General features: G+C 39.6%; 1 protein-coding gene across 2 annotated transcripts; it reads left to right on the top strand.

Moving 5' to 3' along the window:
* Window positions 1–605: 605 nt before the first annotated feature.
* Window positions 606–13,310, top strand: rusc1 (RUN and SH3 domain containing 1). Of its 2 annotated transcripts, XM_079240630.1 has the most exons (11): window positions 615–673; window positions 2,505–3,350; window positions 6,864–6,986; window positions 7,109–7,185; window positions 7,636–7,810; window positions 8,102–8,207; window positions 8,344–8,390; window positions 8,476–8,978; window positions 9,064–9,308; window positions 10,342–10,509; window positions 11,042–13,310. In XM_079240630.1, exons 3-11 carry the CDS (start codon window positions 6,917–6,919, stop codon window positions 11,205–11,207), a joined length of 1,557 nt encoding a protein of 518 aa, XP_079096756.1. In that variant the 5' UTR covers window positions 615–673; window positions 2,505–3,350; window positions 6,864–6,916; the 3' UTR covers window positions 11,208–13,310. The 2 variants fall into 2 exon arrangements, with proteins under 2 accessions (XP_079096757.1, XP_079096756.1); XM_079240631.1 differs by lacking the exon at window positions 2,505–3,350 and having other exon boundaries at window positions 606–673.
* The last annotated feature ends 1,158 nt before the right edge of the window (window positions 13,311–14,468 follow it).

Genomic DNA, 14,468 nt, shown 5'->3' with positions numbered 1-14,468 from the left:
TATTTAATTATTCATCATCTTTATACTAAGGGGAGGGGGATAATGGAGATCCTATTGAAGATTTCTTTCTTTCCCTCTCTTCCCTTTTGGCTTAAAGTTTTTTTCTTTCATATTTTCTTATTCTATCCTGCTTTGTTCCTAAAATCTTCTCCTATCCCTATTTCAGTGTTTTTTTTGTTTTGTTTTGTTTTGGGTTTTTTTTTACTGGTTTTTATTCTTGTACACTTTGGGATGTTTATGTGCTTCCTGCCTAATATGCCTCCTGCTTTGCCCACCACCTCCACCCTAGAGTGATACAGATGACTAAGATCAAGTTACTAATCTAATGCAGTATGCCACACAGAAACTGAGCAAGAGAAATGTTCAGTTTGAAGCCAAATAACTGCTGATGTTATTGGCTGAAATATTTTTTTGAATGAATGTGTGACTAATTTGACACACTTTAACTTACTCTTAAATTCAAGCAAGCTTGGAAGTTAAATGCATCAAATCTGTCCTCAAAGTCACCGTAACGAGGTCCTGTGCAGAGAGCAAAACGGGTAAAGGTGTGTACACCTTTAAGGGCCCAATGGGTGGATCTTTACACATGGGCCAATTGCTGGGAGCCTGTGTCAAGAAAATAGGAAGTAGCATGTGGTGACTACAGTTCAAAGAAAGATCAATCCTTTACAAGGTACGGCTCCTCTCAAACTATCTTTTAGCCTCTAGCCTTGCAGAAAACTTGTGAGACTTTGTGAGTCTCCACAGAGACAGACAGGATGATTAAGCAGGAACAGACAGACGTCTGCTATCTGTCCACTGACTCAGCATTACACTGTTCGCTGTGCTGGTGGAGAAGGGAGGGGGTAGGTGGGGAGGAAGCTAGAGAGAAATAAAAGAAAACAAAGGCAGAGAACTAAGAGAGCCAAGGTGATCCATAGGTGGGGGTAGTATGCACTGCAGTGGTGTATAAAACATATAACATGGCTCTCATTATGGTGTCTTATATTTATTATACCCACATAGTACAGGAAAATAGAAAGTAAATCCAGTTTTCATAAGGTGTCCACAAGGTGTCTCTTTGTGATTGGTTTTGGCATTTTAATCATGATTTCTAAATTAAGAAAGACCCATACTGCCAACTCATCTAACTACTGTTTTTTGGCATTTTGAAGCTAAATTTAGGAACCTGGACAACAAAGAAAGGCCTTTTCTGAAACCCAGTCTTTTTTAAACCAGATGGTGTTTGAAAATGTCATCAGATTTCCAGTTGATTTTCTGGCTGTGGAAATCTATGATCAATTTCACAACCTGACACAGCAACTTCAAGTTCAGGATGATGGCAGGGAAGAGTACGTTCTTGACACCGAAATGACGGCTGGCACTTAAAAGCAAACAGGCATGGAAAAAGATAAGCTGTAGTCGCCACAGATTGTGTATAAATATATTGACATTGACATATAGAGATTGTCATGTTATCCATTGGCTTCTGGGAACTCACATCTGAAACACAGATTTCGATGCCGCTACTTCAAGTAGTTTGAAACCGAAACTTACACTCACAAGATCCAGCTGAGATGTCTGGAAACTACAAACTCCTACGTGGACTTCCAGTCTCATCTTACCAGCCAGTGAACTATAAAAACTCTTATTTAAAGAGACAACCAACAGTAAAATTGCAACAAACTAAGTACTTACTGTCTCCTGCTTGTTCGGGTCTAACTGTAGCTGAGGAGGCACCCCAACTGGGATATAAGTATCTGCTGTGATAAGAAATGGAGAAAAGCAATATTTTATCCACTACTAGTGCCACCTTGAATTATCAAAAGTTCTATTTTAAATGTGACTTACAAAAATCTAATTTTCTTATTAATCTGATGTAAAGCTGAATTTTGTCACGATAAATGCATGAAGAAATGTTAATTGGGGCCATAAATCAAGAGAGAAATATGTTGTTTCTCCATTGACCTCTATAGAAACCCTCAGTTTGAGGTATCATTGGCTTGTTCAGATACACAGTGTTGGTTGTTGTCACAGATGTGTTGTTATGTAAAAACACACCTAATTTGCCTTTTAAACGAACACCACAGGAATGGCAGATTGATCAGCTGTGAGATGGTTCAGATACTTTTATAGCAAGTATATAATTTCCTTTTTATCAAACCCTTGCTAAATGGTATTACTCTTCATAATTCACTTCCAAACGGTCTCAGCGTGTAGCTGTCACTCTTAATGAAATGCTGTGTTCTGTTGTTTGTGAACAAATTTTGCTGGATTACTCTGAGAAATGTACTTTTTCTCCCAACTGACACTAACATTTTCTGCATCTCTCTCCTTCCCATTTCTTTGCCACATTTTCTTTCTTCAATCTTCCTGCTCTTTCTCACCTATCCATTCCTCTTGATTGTTTCCATTGTTTGTTCGTTGCCTCTGCTTTGCTGCCTCAAATCACTCTGCTTATGCGTCTGCCCCTCCCACTCCCACACCTGACAATTTTTGGCCTTTTCCCCCCTTGAACTAAGCAGTTTCCTCACCCCCGCTCTCCCTCGCCCAGGCATCCCAACCCTACTTCCTGCATTCTGCCCTCCCTTCCCTTCGTCCAGGCTACTGTAACTCACAGCCCCTTGCACATCCGAGGCCTAACAGCCATGTAGCCCAAGAGTCCTCTGACAAGCACAGCAATGCACAGTGGGCCTCTGCTGCCAGCACAGCTAGTAATCACAGGGATGATTGTCTGGTGGAATTGTGCGCAGACTCTGCTCATGACTATGAGGATGTCTTCAAGGAAAACGCAGACTCTGCTTATCACTACATCAGTGACTCCAAAGCTAACAAAAGGGAGTTTGCGCCTGACTCAATCTGCAATTTTGACTCTCTTTACAAAAGTGATTCAGAGAACCACACTAAGTCTGACACACCTGTTAGTGGTACTACTGAGCCAGCAGGTTGCACTACACCTTATAAGAATATAGATGTGCTGCTGTCTTATTCAGACAGCATCAGTGCTGCAGATTCATTGTATTCAGGAAAACGCTCAGTCGTAGACAGCAGCAGCACCAAGGCCAGAACATCCAAAGAGCTCCCTCCTCTCCCCACCTATTATCTTTACCACCCTAAGAACTGTCCTCTTCATCGGGGTGCACCCCCTCGCCTCTCACCTATTGGAGCCCTCTCCCCTCCCCAGCGTTCTGGAGCACCCCCACAAGGTGCAGTCGGCTCTGGCCTCAGTTCCCCGCTTTTTCCCCGCTCACACACCTTACCTGCTTTAGCTGCTCCCCTCTACTATCCCAACTTGTACCCTCCTATACCCCCCAGGGCGCCTCCCCTACCCCCAAAACTCTACCAGGCTCCTCCGCAGTCACACGTGGCGAGTAAGATCTCTCTCTGTTTCCCTACATCTTACATACTAATTCTTTGTTGGACATCTTGCTTGCATGTTTGTCTGTCTGTCTAATTGTATTGCTCTTTACTCTGAAGGGGAATGGCCTGGGACTTAGAGTGCAACCCTAATTTCAGTGAAGCTAGAATCCAGCTTAAAACATGTGCCAAAAAGTTCCACTGTGCAATTATTTGCTGAGGTGACCCCTCCCAAGGCACAAGACAAAAGGGAAAACAAAACTCATTTGAATTTGGTGCCTTCAAAAAGTTCCTCTTACATCACGTTTTCCTTTAACGATACTCAATAAGGATACTAATTGTTAAGCTTTACAGGTTGAATTCTTTCCTATTCTTGTTTGATTTTCAACTTTTATTGCTCAATAGTCTATGGTTTCTGTTATATTTTGCACTTCATAATGCACTACACATTGGGGAAACAGATCTGGACTACCGGCAAGTCAGTCTAGTACCTGTACTTTTTTAACATTAGCAGAATGTGGCTTGGCATTGTCTTGCCTGAAAAATACATTATTTGGATGCAGCATATGTTGCTTCAGAACATGTAGTACCTTTCAAAATTAATTGTGCCTTCACAGATATGCAAGTTACCGATGCCATGGGCACTAACACACCATCATACACCGTCACAGATGCTGGCTTTTGAATTTTTTACTGATAACTAGTCAAAAAGTTCTTTTCATCTTTGGCCTGGAAGACAGTGTCAATGATTTCCAAAACTAATTGGATAAATGTGGATTCATTAGACCACAGCACACCTTTCCACTTTACGTCAGTCTATCTCAAATGAACTCAGGCTCAGGGAAGCCAGTGGCCTTTTTTGTGTGTTGGTGATTTATGGCTTTTGCTTTGGATGGCAAATCTGCACTTGAAGATGTAGGAACAAATTGTGTCAGCTCACACTGGTTTTCTGAAGTGTTCCTGAGTCAGTGTTGTAATATTTACACAATGATGTCAGTTTTTAATGCTCTTACATGAAGAGTTCTCCAAATTCTTTGAATCTTTTGTTGATATTATGAACTTTAAAGGATGAAAGCCTTAATGTCCTTGAAATTGAGAAACATTGTTCCAAAACTGTTGGGACTATCTGCTCATGCGTTGTCTTAGTGGTGAACCTCACCCCCATCCTTGCTTGTGAATGACTGAGCCTTTCAGGGATGCTCCTTTTATACCCAATCATGACACTCACCTGTTTCCAGTTTGCGTCTTCAGCTAATGGATTGTTCCAAACAGGTGTTTTTTGAGCATTCCTCAACTTTCCAGTCCTTTGTTGTCCCTGTCAGAGCTTTTTTTGGAATGTGTTGCAGGCATCAAATTCAAAATGAGTAAAACAATGTAATTTGTTTTTATGTTCTATGCAACATCCAAACCTCATTTGGATTTGTAAGAACTGGGTGAGATTTTATTATTATTATTATTATTATTTTAATATGATTTTATTGTAAGAAGACCGCTCTACTAAGGTCAACTGATATGTCTTATCTACGCTGGCCTTCAAATCTGCAAAGGGCTTTCAGACAGGGAACAGCTGTTCCTGTCACAAGGTGTCTGAAGTCACTCTCATCACTGTCTATCTTTTTTTCTATTCTGTCTCTCTGTGTCAGTCTTGTCTTTCCATGTTGTGTTTGTGTTTTCACATAGTGTTTTGGAATGGATTCATGCATTTCATGCAAAACACTACCCAGGGTGGTACTACAAAGAAAAGAACATGTTTGACTGTTTAGAGTTATAAATGTTCAGTCACTCCCAACGTGAGTAAATTCCACAGTCCATATTAATGTTTGCCGCCTTCTAATATGTTTATATAAATATACTTACCGGTGTATATATACACCTCAGAGAGTACATAACACCTGTTCTTTCCACATATGTTATTTAATCTAATCTGATTCCTTTGACAGCTCCTTTAGTTCTTTTCAGCGCTTCAAGTTCCTCCTCTGTTCACTTTTGATTAGTGTTAGTGTGTGGATCACGTCATGTCAACTCAACTAAACTTCATAGCTCATGTCATGGATTTTCTTCATAAGATTCATGTGAAAATATCAGGTGTATCAGATGAATGAAATCCTACAACATCGCAAAGCTTCACTTGTAATATTCTTCTACTGCAATATTACTGCTTTATATATAAATATATATATATATATATATATATATATATATATATATATATATATATATATATGTATATATATTATATATTATAAATGCATTTGGACTTTGAGTTGCAATTTGACTAGAATATCCTAAAAATAGTTTTTAATTCAATAATAGCTGTAGTTATGTTAGTAATTATGAGTAAATTTCTTCTAGAGTAAAAGAGTTAGTTTTCAAGTTTTCCATCTTTTGCAACCAAATTTTGCCTTTGTAATATTTTTAGTCTTCCGTTAGATTTAGATGTTATTTGCTGTTTATTTGATTTTGATGTTATCGTAGAACAAAAAGTGAATGCTACAGTTTGTTCAATATAGCTTCAGAAAAGCACATTTTGTACTCTATTTTAGCTTGTGATATTCCCCAAAGGACATTTTTTAAAGAACTAATTTCAACATTATTTGCTATAAAGTGTTGGTAGGGATCAACCCCTGATCCTCGAGGGGGACCACTGTCCTACAGGTTTATGCTCTCTTGCTCTGACACATCTTGTTTTATTGTGATCCCTGCTTTATAAAAATGTATATTAAATTTGAAATAGTGTGAAAGATGTTACATCACTGCACAATCAATTTGGCACATTTCACTAGCATTACATTCAGTGGTTTTATATCTTTGGTAGTTAGTTGTACATGTGTAGTATTTCACTGGTAACCTGCACTCCCTCACTTCAGTAGTTACACCTGTGAAATCAAAAGCAATCAAATACAATATATCAGATTATGCTTTCATAAGCAGAACTTAATAAGTTCTGTTTTCATCCAGAATATCTACAACATCAAGCAAACCTACTCAGAAAAGTGATAACTCCACTTAATGTTTATTATATTGATAGCAAGTAGTGGTTTACTGTAACACTACAAAACCAAGTTAGAACCCTATTTCCCCGAAAGACATTTCACTTTACTAAAGAATAACTGTTACTTTAGCTGGAGTCCAGCCTTGAAAGTTTACAAGGTTACATGCATCTTTTTTTAATTCAAAGAAAATCCATGAAATGAAGTGGAAGCATCCTGTAAATTGACATAGAATGACCCGTATGTGTAGGTGTGTGTGTATGTATTTGAGTCAAGGTTAATGCATGGGATTCTGTTTAGTTCTCATGCCAACAGGAAGCTGTCGCCACAAATGCAGATGTGGAAGCTGAGCAGAACAGACCGAGGCTTAACAGGATGTGCTCACACACTGTTGTCATTTTGCACCATCTGCTTCCATCTGCTCAATCTTACTAATATTATAGTTATGATGTCTCAGTGGTGATTAAGTTGCCTCACCGGTGTTTAATATTTCTGTGTATTTGTAGTAAATAATTCCTGTTTTGTTGTCGCTGTCAGCTGTCCGCAGCATCTCATTCGCCGGCTCAATACAGAAGACGGACATACCCTGGATGGGCGAGGATGTTAAGCATCCAGTGAGGGCGTTCGGCCTGTCCTCTCAGTGCCTGCTGGAAAAGAAAGGTGTTATGCTTATTTGTTTGTCTCAGTGTGTTCTGTTCAGCGGAGCGACTGTTAAAACAGCTCCAACTCCTTTGTGTTGCTCTCCTTATTGGCTCATTGTGGTTTGTTGCTCTTCTCTTCAGCCCTGGTCAGTGCAGTCAGTGTGGCAGTGGAAGCCATCTTGGCCCAGTTTAGCTCTTCTCGGACTATAGTACAGAAGGTTAGTCACCTCCAGACTAAGCACATTTGAATGAAGGAATAATGTCCTTTTTGTGTTTGTCACTGGATGTCATGCTATATTAAATGTACTGTTTATCTTTAACGATGCTTTTATTTCATCCATCTTATTTTGACTTTTCACATTCTGTTTGTGTCTCCTCAGTCTTTCTCAGTTAACAAGGTACAAGATTAACCCAGTCTCTTTAGTTATAAGAATTTCTTTTGAAAACTAACTCCACACTCCCCCAAATCATCTCTCCTCACATCCTGTCAACCCTCATTGCCCAGCGTTTCCCTTAAACACCCATTCATGTCTCCTATTTTCCTTGTCTTACTCTTTTTGAATCATCCTTTTTAAACCCATGTCTGTCCCAATCACTGCATGTTTCTTCCTCATTCCTTTCCTTTTCCCTTTACCATCTTCCTCTCTTTTCCCTTCTCCTGTCCTCAGGCCTTATCAGGAGACAGCACTATAAATCCTTCTCTGGGCCGCCTGGTGCTGCAGTGCTTCTGCCCCGCCCTGCACAGCTTGCTGACCGATGGCTTGAAACCCCACCAGAGTGACCTGATTGCTGGCAGAAGGCCAAACTCTGCCTGGGGTCTGGTCCAGGCCACAACAAAACCAGGTAACACGCCGCACATCAAAGATCTGGACATAAAAAAAGCTGATTTTAGTGTGTATGTGGATTTTGTTGCCTGGTTTATAATGATAAACCCTGTATTCTGTTTTTCTCACACACACCAGTCAATACATGCTGACTTTATTGTCAGAAATGCTGAATACAGTGAACTGACAGGATGTGGATAACGACTGGTTTTATGAGCACCAAGCTTCACAAAAATTTTTCATTCCTCTCTAATTACCTTCTCGTTCTTCCCCTCTCATTTATACTTTTCCTTTAAACCAAATTTTCAAGGCCCTAAAACCCAAACCTTGTTCAACCTACATGTCCGAGTTGGTGAGCTTCCGCAACTCAGACAGAGCAAACACAGGTTCAACGCATTCCTCCTTGGCTTACTGAAGTAAGACTGGTATTCTTTAGTCTCTCCTTGAAGATTAAAAAGTTCAAACTACTAGTTTAAAATTCATGTTTATTAAGTAAACAGTTGTTTTGCTCAGATCCTCTTTGACTTTATTTTCCTTTCTGTTATTCTCTAGCACCAAGCTTCTCGATTCCTGGTTGTCTCACCTTCAGTCTTGTAGTGGTCAGTATCAAATGCTTCTTGCTTTTGCTGGATTTATAATAAGTCTGAAAAGTTGTGTAACAGTGTTTTGGTTTTTTTTTCTTAGATGTTTTGGAAGCCTATTATCATCCCACCTCTTTTATGCGTCTATCACTGACTGCCTGTCAGCCCTTGTTTGAAGAACTGCTCCTCATGTTGCAGCCTCTCAGCCTACTCACCTTCAATCTGGACCTGCTCTTCCAGCACCACCATTTAGAACCAGACAGTCACAGGCCAGAAATTCCCAGCCCGCCATTTAAAGAGACTGGGTCTCAGCAGTCATTGAAGGGAACAGCCAAAATCACAGGCAGCAAATACATGGAGAGCCTCACGGAAGTAGACTTTGGAAGTCCAGAAAATCCAGTAACTAAAGATACAAAGTCTTCACCTTTTGCCAACCTAAAGAGTGGAGGATCAAGTTTATGTACAAATACAGATGCTGCACCTGTAAAGGCTTCTGTATCTTTTGGCCAAACAAGTCCTCAGCTGCTGTGGGTGCAGGAAAAGGAAATTAGAGATTTACCTCCGCCAAATGTTGAAGAGGATAGCTTTGCTCAGCAGGCGGGCCAGGTAGTCACACAAGCTCTGTTGTCCAGTGTTATTAATTCATAATGACTTTATAAATATGCAATGTTGAATTTTCTTTTTATTGCAGGTGATCCAGCAGGGTTGGGGGGCTGTGATGCGCTGGGGAGGCCGCCTGAGCCAGAACCTTGCTGACCTGAGTCTGTCTGCAGTGAAAAAGGATGAGATTAAGACTGACCTACCAGATCTCCAGGCCCAAGCAGGAAGTGACTACACTACTGTCAGCAGTGCTACTCAGGTTCCCTACGGTCTGGGACGACTCTTTGGAGCATCTAAAAGCCCCAACAGCCCAAGTGGGCATACACAGTCAACCAGGTCAGCCACTGACTGAAAAGTACAGTGCATATGGTATAGTATATGACATCCTGACCCCTGTGCAGTAACACTTACATGTAGAAATTATTAAAAACTGTAACACTTCTCAAAAATCCCCTGTTGTGATCAAAAACACATACTTAAAAAAAAATTCTTAAACTATTAAAAATACAGACCTGGGAGAAAAGGAAAAAAGAACTGGACCCAGTAGAGTTGAACTGTTCTGGAACTAGCAGCTTTTTCCACTCTGTACGTCTGTGTTTTGACTCCACCTGGCAAAAAAACTTCAGGACCTGCAAAATTATGATCACAAGTCTTAAGAATGACGAAAAAGATTAAGACAAGCACTGATGAGAGAGAAAATATCAGTGGAAACAAAACTGCAGCAGTAATAAGCAGATACGGACTTAAACGCACAACTTTGGACACTGGCCATGACAACAACAGTGAAGCACAGTGGAGTACGATGATAGGAAGTCGCTTTAGTGCAAATGCTTATCAGTGAGATGACATGTATGGATCTCTCCATGTAGGTCTGGCTGATGTGAGAACTCCCAGGTCTTTAAATGTTTGGCAGAAGAACATTACAGTGAGATGATTCAAAGTATATGAAAAAAAAAACCCACAAAGCTGTTGAAAAAGTTTCAGTCTATAACTTGGCCTAGAATATAGCCTGAGCTGATCCAGTAAACTTTGGGGCATTTATAGGTAAGCAGTGGAGGACTACAGCACCTGCATTAGAGTAAAAAGTAAATAAATGAAAAACTACCATTAATATATCAGATTGCTTAATTTCTCTTTCCACAGATGTTTGGCCCATGATGAAATATTTATCTTTTTCCTTCTTTCTGAAGATTTGTGATTTTAGCTTTTCTTTTTATATTAGAGCAGATTCCTAACTATGAAAATCAAAAGTTATTGAGGCGTGCCTTAATCTTTAATGAACTTAAATGACATGTTTGACCCCCATTGAGCTGCACTGGTCTATGACAATGTCTGCATGTAATTTCACTATCCCCTCCCTCCCTCCTAGACGTCCTTCTCAGTGGTTAGCTCCTGGTGTTACTGCTCTCACCCGAATGGTGAGCAGCAACTCTGCCCCGATGCTACGAAGGATTCCTGAGCCCCAAGGAGGAAGGGAGCTGGTGTCAGTGAAAGATGCTGACACGCTGGATGTTAAGGACAAACCCAGAGCACTCAGGTACAACAGGCATGATGTAATGAAAGGGGAATTTGGAATTAGGTAGGATGTTTGTTGTTTTCCCAGTTACTATCTGGAAGAATGGTAGTTTTTACACTTTTTTACAGACTCTTAAGAATGACTCAGATTGTCTGAGAGATTTAGACATTTTAAATTTTAAATTAAACCTTACCACTGCTGTCTTAACAGACAAAACCAGTAGATGGTGCTATAATGTCTGGTCTGCTTAAGCTAATCCTGATTTGCTATTTAAAAGAATATCATAGTTTATCTATCTGACATAGGAGCATAACATTGTGGCTGGTGTTTTTAAAGGCCCGGTGTAAGGCTGGCATATTAAGTAAAAAGCTATAAATAAATGAGGGTGGTCATTGTTAAAAGTTCCCATCATCATTTTTGTCCTTGATGACTACAGCTGATGACTCAACCGTATGACTTATCCTGATTGTGACTCATCCAGTCCCATCATTTGCTGAATTTTTACCTATGATCATTGTACATGTTGATCATTGCTACTAATCTTCTGCCTCAGGTCCGTACGAACGCTGTGCGACCACACTGGAACTGGTTCAGAGCTCAGCTTCTGCAAAGGCGAAGAACTTGTGGTGCTAGCAGGCGTTGATCAAGACTGGATTCGCTGTCGTCAGGGAGACAAAGAGGGGCTGGTACCTATTGGCTACACCTCCCTCATCATGTGACATTGGCACTGATAACTGCTGCTCCAAATAGATACAAGAATAAAAAATAAATAAGTATAAAATGAATATATATATAAATATATATATTAGGTGATTATTGAGAGGTTATGGTGACGCTGCACTACTCTGAAAGGGATATTTCATGCATGGCTTAATTATAGTTTAAGTTGAGTACTCCATCTGCTCTGCTTTACTTTCATCAAGAGAAATCTGCAGCCTTCTCCCGTTATGAACATATGGGAGATTTTCCCATCACCGTCCATCCAGTTTGGTAGCATTCAGCTAATGGATTTTAGCAGCAGAAATCCAGCAGATGGTGTGAAATAATGACTTAACACAAATATAGGCCATTTCACACAATAAGCCTTTCTATCTTTGTTTGAAGTATCCCTTTAGATGTCTTTTCCTCTGTTTTTGCCATCCTTGTTAGTCACTGATCTCAAATTGCGGCCTATTTCTGAGAGATTTGACTTCTTTGAGATCAGCGGCTGTTTTATGGAGGCGAGTTAGGGGCCAGACTGCAACCCTGTTATCTTCTCTGTCAGTCCGCTCCAGACTCATGGCTCACGGGTCAACAAGTGGAGAAGACATGTTAGAGTACTGCGCCGCAGCTCCTGTCGCATACTGCGTGTTGATGTAGTGAATTGTAGCTGTGTAGATCTGTGTTCTATTTGACCTTTCACCCTTACTGACCTCTCATCTTTCTCGCCTGGTTTGTGTGTGTTTCTGCTACTATATTTGACTGTAAAGATATATATATATTTAAAAACTCTATGTATAGGTAAACAAATTGAGATTGATGGTACCATAATAGATAGAAAGATGGATTGACAAGAGAAAGAAGATAGTGATAACACAGGTAGTGGCAGAAGACTGTGGCTTCATTGTGGGAATGATTGATAACAGACAAATGAATTGCTCCATCTCTTCATCTGGTGTTTGCCTCACTCATCAAGTGGTTGTTATACATGCAAAATGATGTATTAATTTTAAGTATGAAATCCAGTATCTTCCCTTTTGTGTGCTTTTATGTGTTGCCTCTGTCTTGACATAATCTTTATAATATTATTATACATATCTCATACCTTTACGCCTGTATGCATTTGAATGTGCCATGAATGCTTTGAATGAATGCAAAACAACTTTATCCCCACTGGCGATAAAAAAACAACAACTGTAGTTAATCTAATAGTAACAATCTCACTAAACTATCCTCAACTCTTGTTCAAGAACTGAAATGAAAGCATTGAGAAAATCTCCCATCCTCACCTTGTATCTCAACTTCCTCAATCATATTCATTGATATTAAGAATAGTGGTGGAAGTGGTACACTGGTTCTGATGTTGCTCATATGAAATGTGTCGCTTTGTGTCATATATTTATTAGTTAATCTCTAGATTCTGTATTGATTACTATGCATACACTTTAATGTTCAACTATTTTGTTTGCTGTCGAGCCATTTTTGAGTTTGACATCTGAGGCATTAAAGAATAGCTTAAAGAAGTTATGATATAATAATACATGCAGGGGCCTCTATTTTATTCATCGAGAATGTTTCTTTGTTGTCAATAAATCAGGGAACTTATAGTTCTTCAAAATTGCCTCGTACTTTTGCGTCAGTGCCGTGTAGCATGGGATCACTGGCACTACGGCGACAGTCCAGTAGCAGTAAGTCAAACCAGTTCTCATGACATGTAAGTTATGATCACGGTAAAATGTCATCAAATAAATAGTAATAAGAAATATGTTGATATTCCATTAGAATATTGATTGACACATGAAGCATATTTTTAAATAATGTGATTGAAAGCTGTTGATTTATTGGATGTGTTATTTATTAAGCTGAAGGCGTCTGAAAGGGACAGCTATCTATCTGGGTTCTTTAAGCAAGCGTGTGCACATGTGTGAGCGTGTATGTGGCAGTGAAAGTGGAGTGTAAACACTTTATGCTTTTACACCGTTGTGTGTCAATAAGTTCTGAACTTCCTTCTCTTCTTTCTCTCCAGTGTCACGTAGCCTGTAGACATTCCTGTGTCCCACTGTTGCATATAGTTGGGTGCCCCTCTAGTGTCAGTCGCTGTCCAAATCCTGCATGTGCTTGTTTGTAAATACACCAAATTAAAATGAGCTGTATAAACCAAAGCTTTTCATGTGTTTTGACTCTGTTTTGGCTCCACATCTCATGTAAAATAATCTCTTGAATGTTAAGGCATGTTGAGAAACATAATTAACATTCGAGTATAAACATGGTTTGGAAAACATGAACAGTGAATAGTGTATTATCCTGTAAGTACAAAACGAACAGTTGACGCTAGAAAAAATTTATTTAAAATATTCTGCCAACAGCATACTTCAACGTTGATTCAGGAAATTCATTAAACAGCCTTTTAAGTTCTGCACAGTGACTTGTTAGAGTCAGGTGTGTTGAAGCAGGGATACATAGAAAACCTGCTGTATTGTGGCTCTCGTAGCATCTTGCCTTACACTTTACTGGTCTGGTGTTAAACCTGTCCCCAACTTTGTCTTTAAATAAATTGTTGCCGTCACATTCAGAATGTGTCTGCACAGATGCATGATGGTTAGCAACCCCACAGCCAGAAGATTCCTGATTCGAGCCTGGGCTGGTGGGAGGTTTAGTTATTTTAAACTGTCTCTGTGTGTTGACCCTATGATGAACTGGCAACCTGTCCGTGGTGTCCTCTGCCTCTCGACCAGCTTCCCCCGACCCTAAATTGGACAAAATGGTTAAGAAAATGAATGATGAACATTCAGAATCCCCCTTTTTTTGTGAAAGCAATAAGGGTAAACATCACTTATATTGATTTTCTTCAGTGTTCATTTAATATAGTTTGAGCTGTTTCATTTTATTTATTTTGAAAATCTTTTGATGATTTTTAGTTTTAAGTTCAAAAAGTTTGAGCTATTTCATTTATAGATTTCTTTTTATTTTAAAAAAAAAAAAAAAAAATCACCTTTTTTAAGCTCCTGGGCAATCTTCAAACCATCTCTTACTTCTTTATGTCATATCAAATGTTTCCAGAAGGCTGTCAGACGTTCTCAGAGCTGGCAAAAGGAGACTATTTGTTCAGTGAGCTCCAGCCTTCCCCCATCTTGTAATCGTGCTCCTTTGATCACGCCTTCCTCCATTGTGGGTCATTATGGAGGACAACACCGTGTGAAATGTACAATGTAACACCACTAGATAGCACTGTTAGCTCAAGTTGATTAATATCACTGCAGTACTCCACTCAAAATAAACAT

Source organism: Telmatherina bonti, assembly GCF_933228915.1.
Source record: "Telmatherina bonti genome assembly, chromosome: 5".
Classification (NCBI taxonomy): domain Eukaryota; kingdom Metazoa; phylum Chordata; class Actinopteri; order Atheriniformes; family Telmatherinidae; genus Telmatherina; species Telmatherina bonti.
Note: the sequence above shows the minus strand (reverse complement) of the source record. Positions and strands in the feature narration are given on the sequence as shown.

Coding starts and splice junctions, on each gene's coding strand:
- rusc1 (XM_079240631.1), top strand. CDS start 6,917: ATGGGCGAGGATGTTAAGCATCCAGTGAGGGCGTTCGGCCTGTCCTCT. Junction 9,309..10,341: donor GGGCATACACAGTCAACCAG/GTCAGCCACTGA, acceptor CCTCCCTCCTAG/ACGTCCTTCTCAGTGGTTAG. Junction 10,510..11,041: donor GACAAACCCAGAGCACTCAG/GTACAACAGGCA, acceptor CTTCTGCCTCAG/GTCCGTACGAACGCTGTGCG.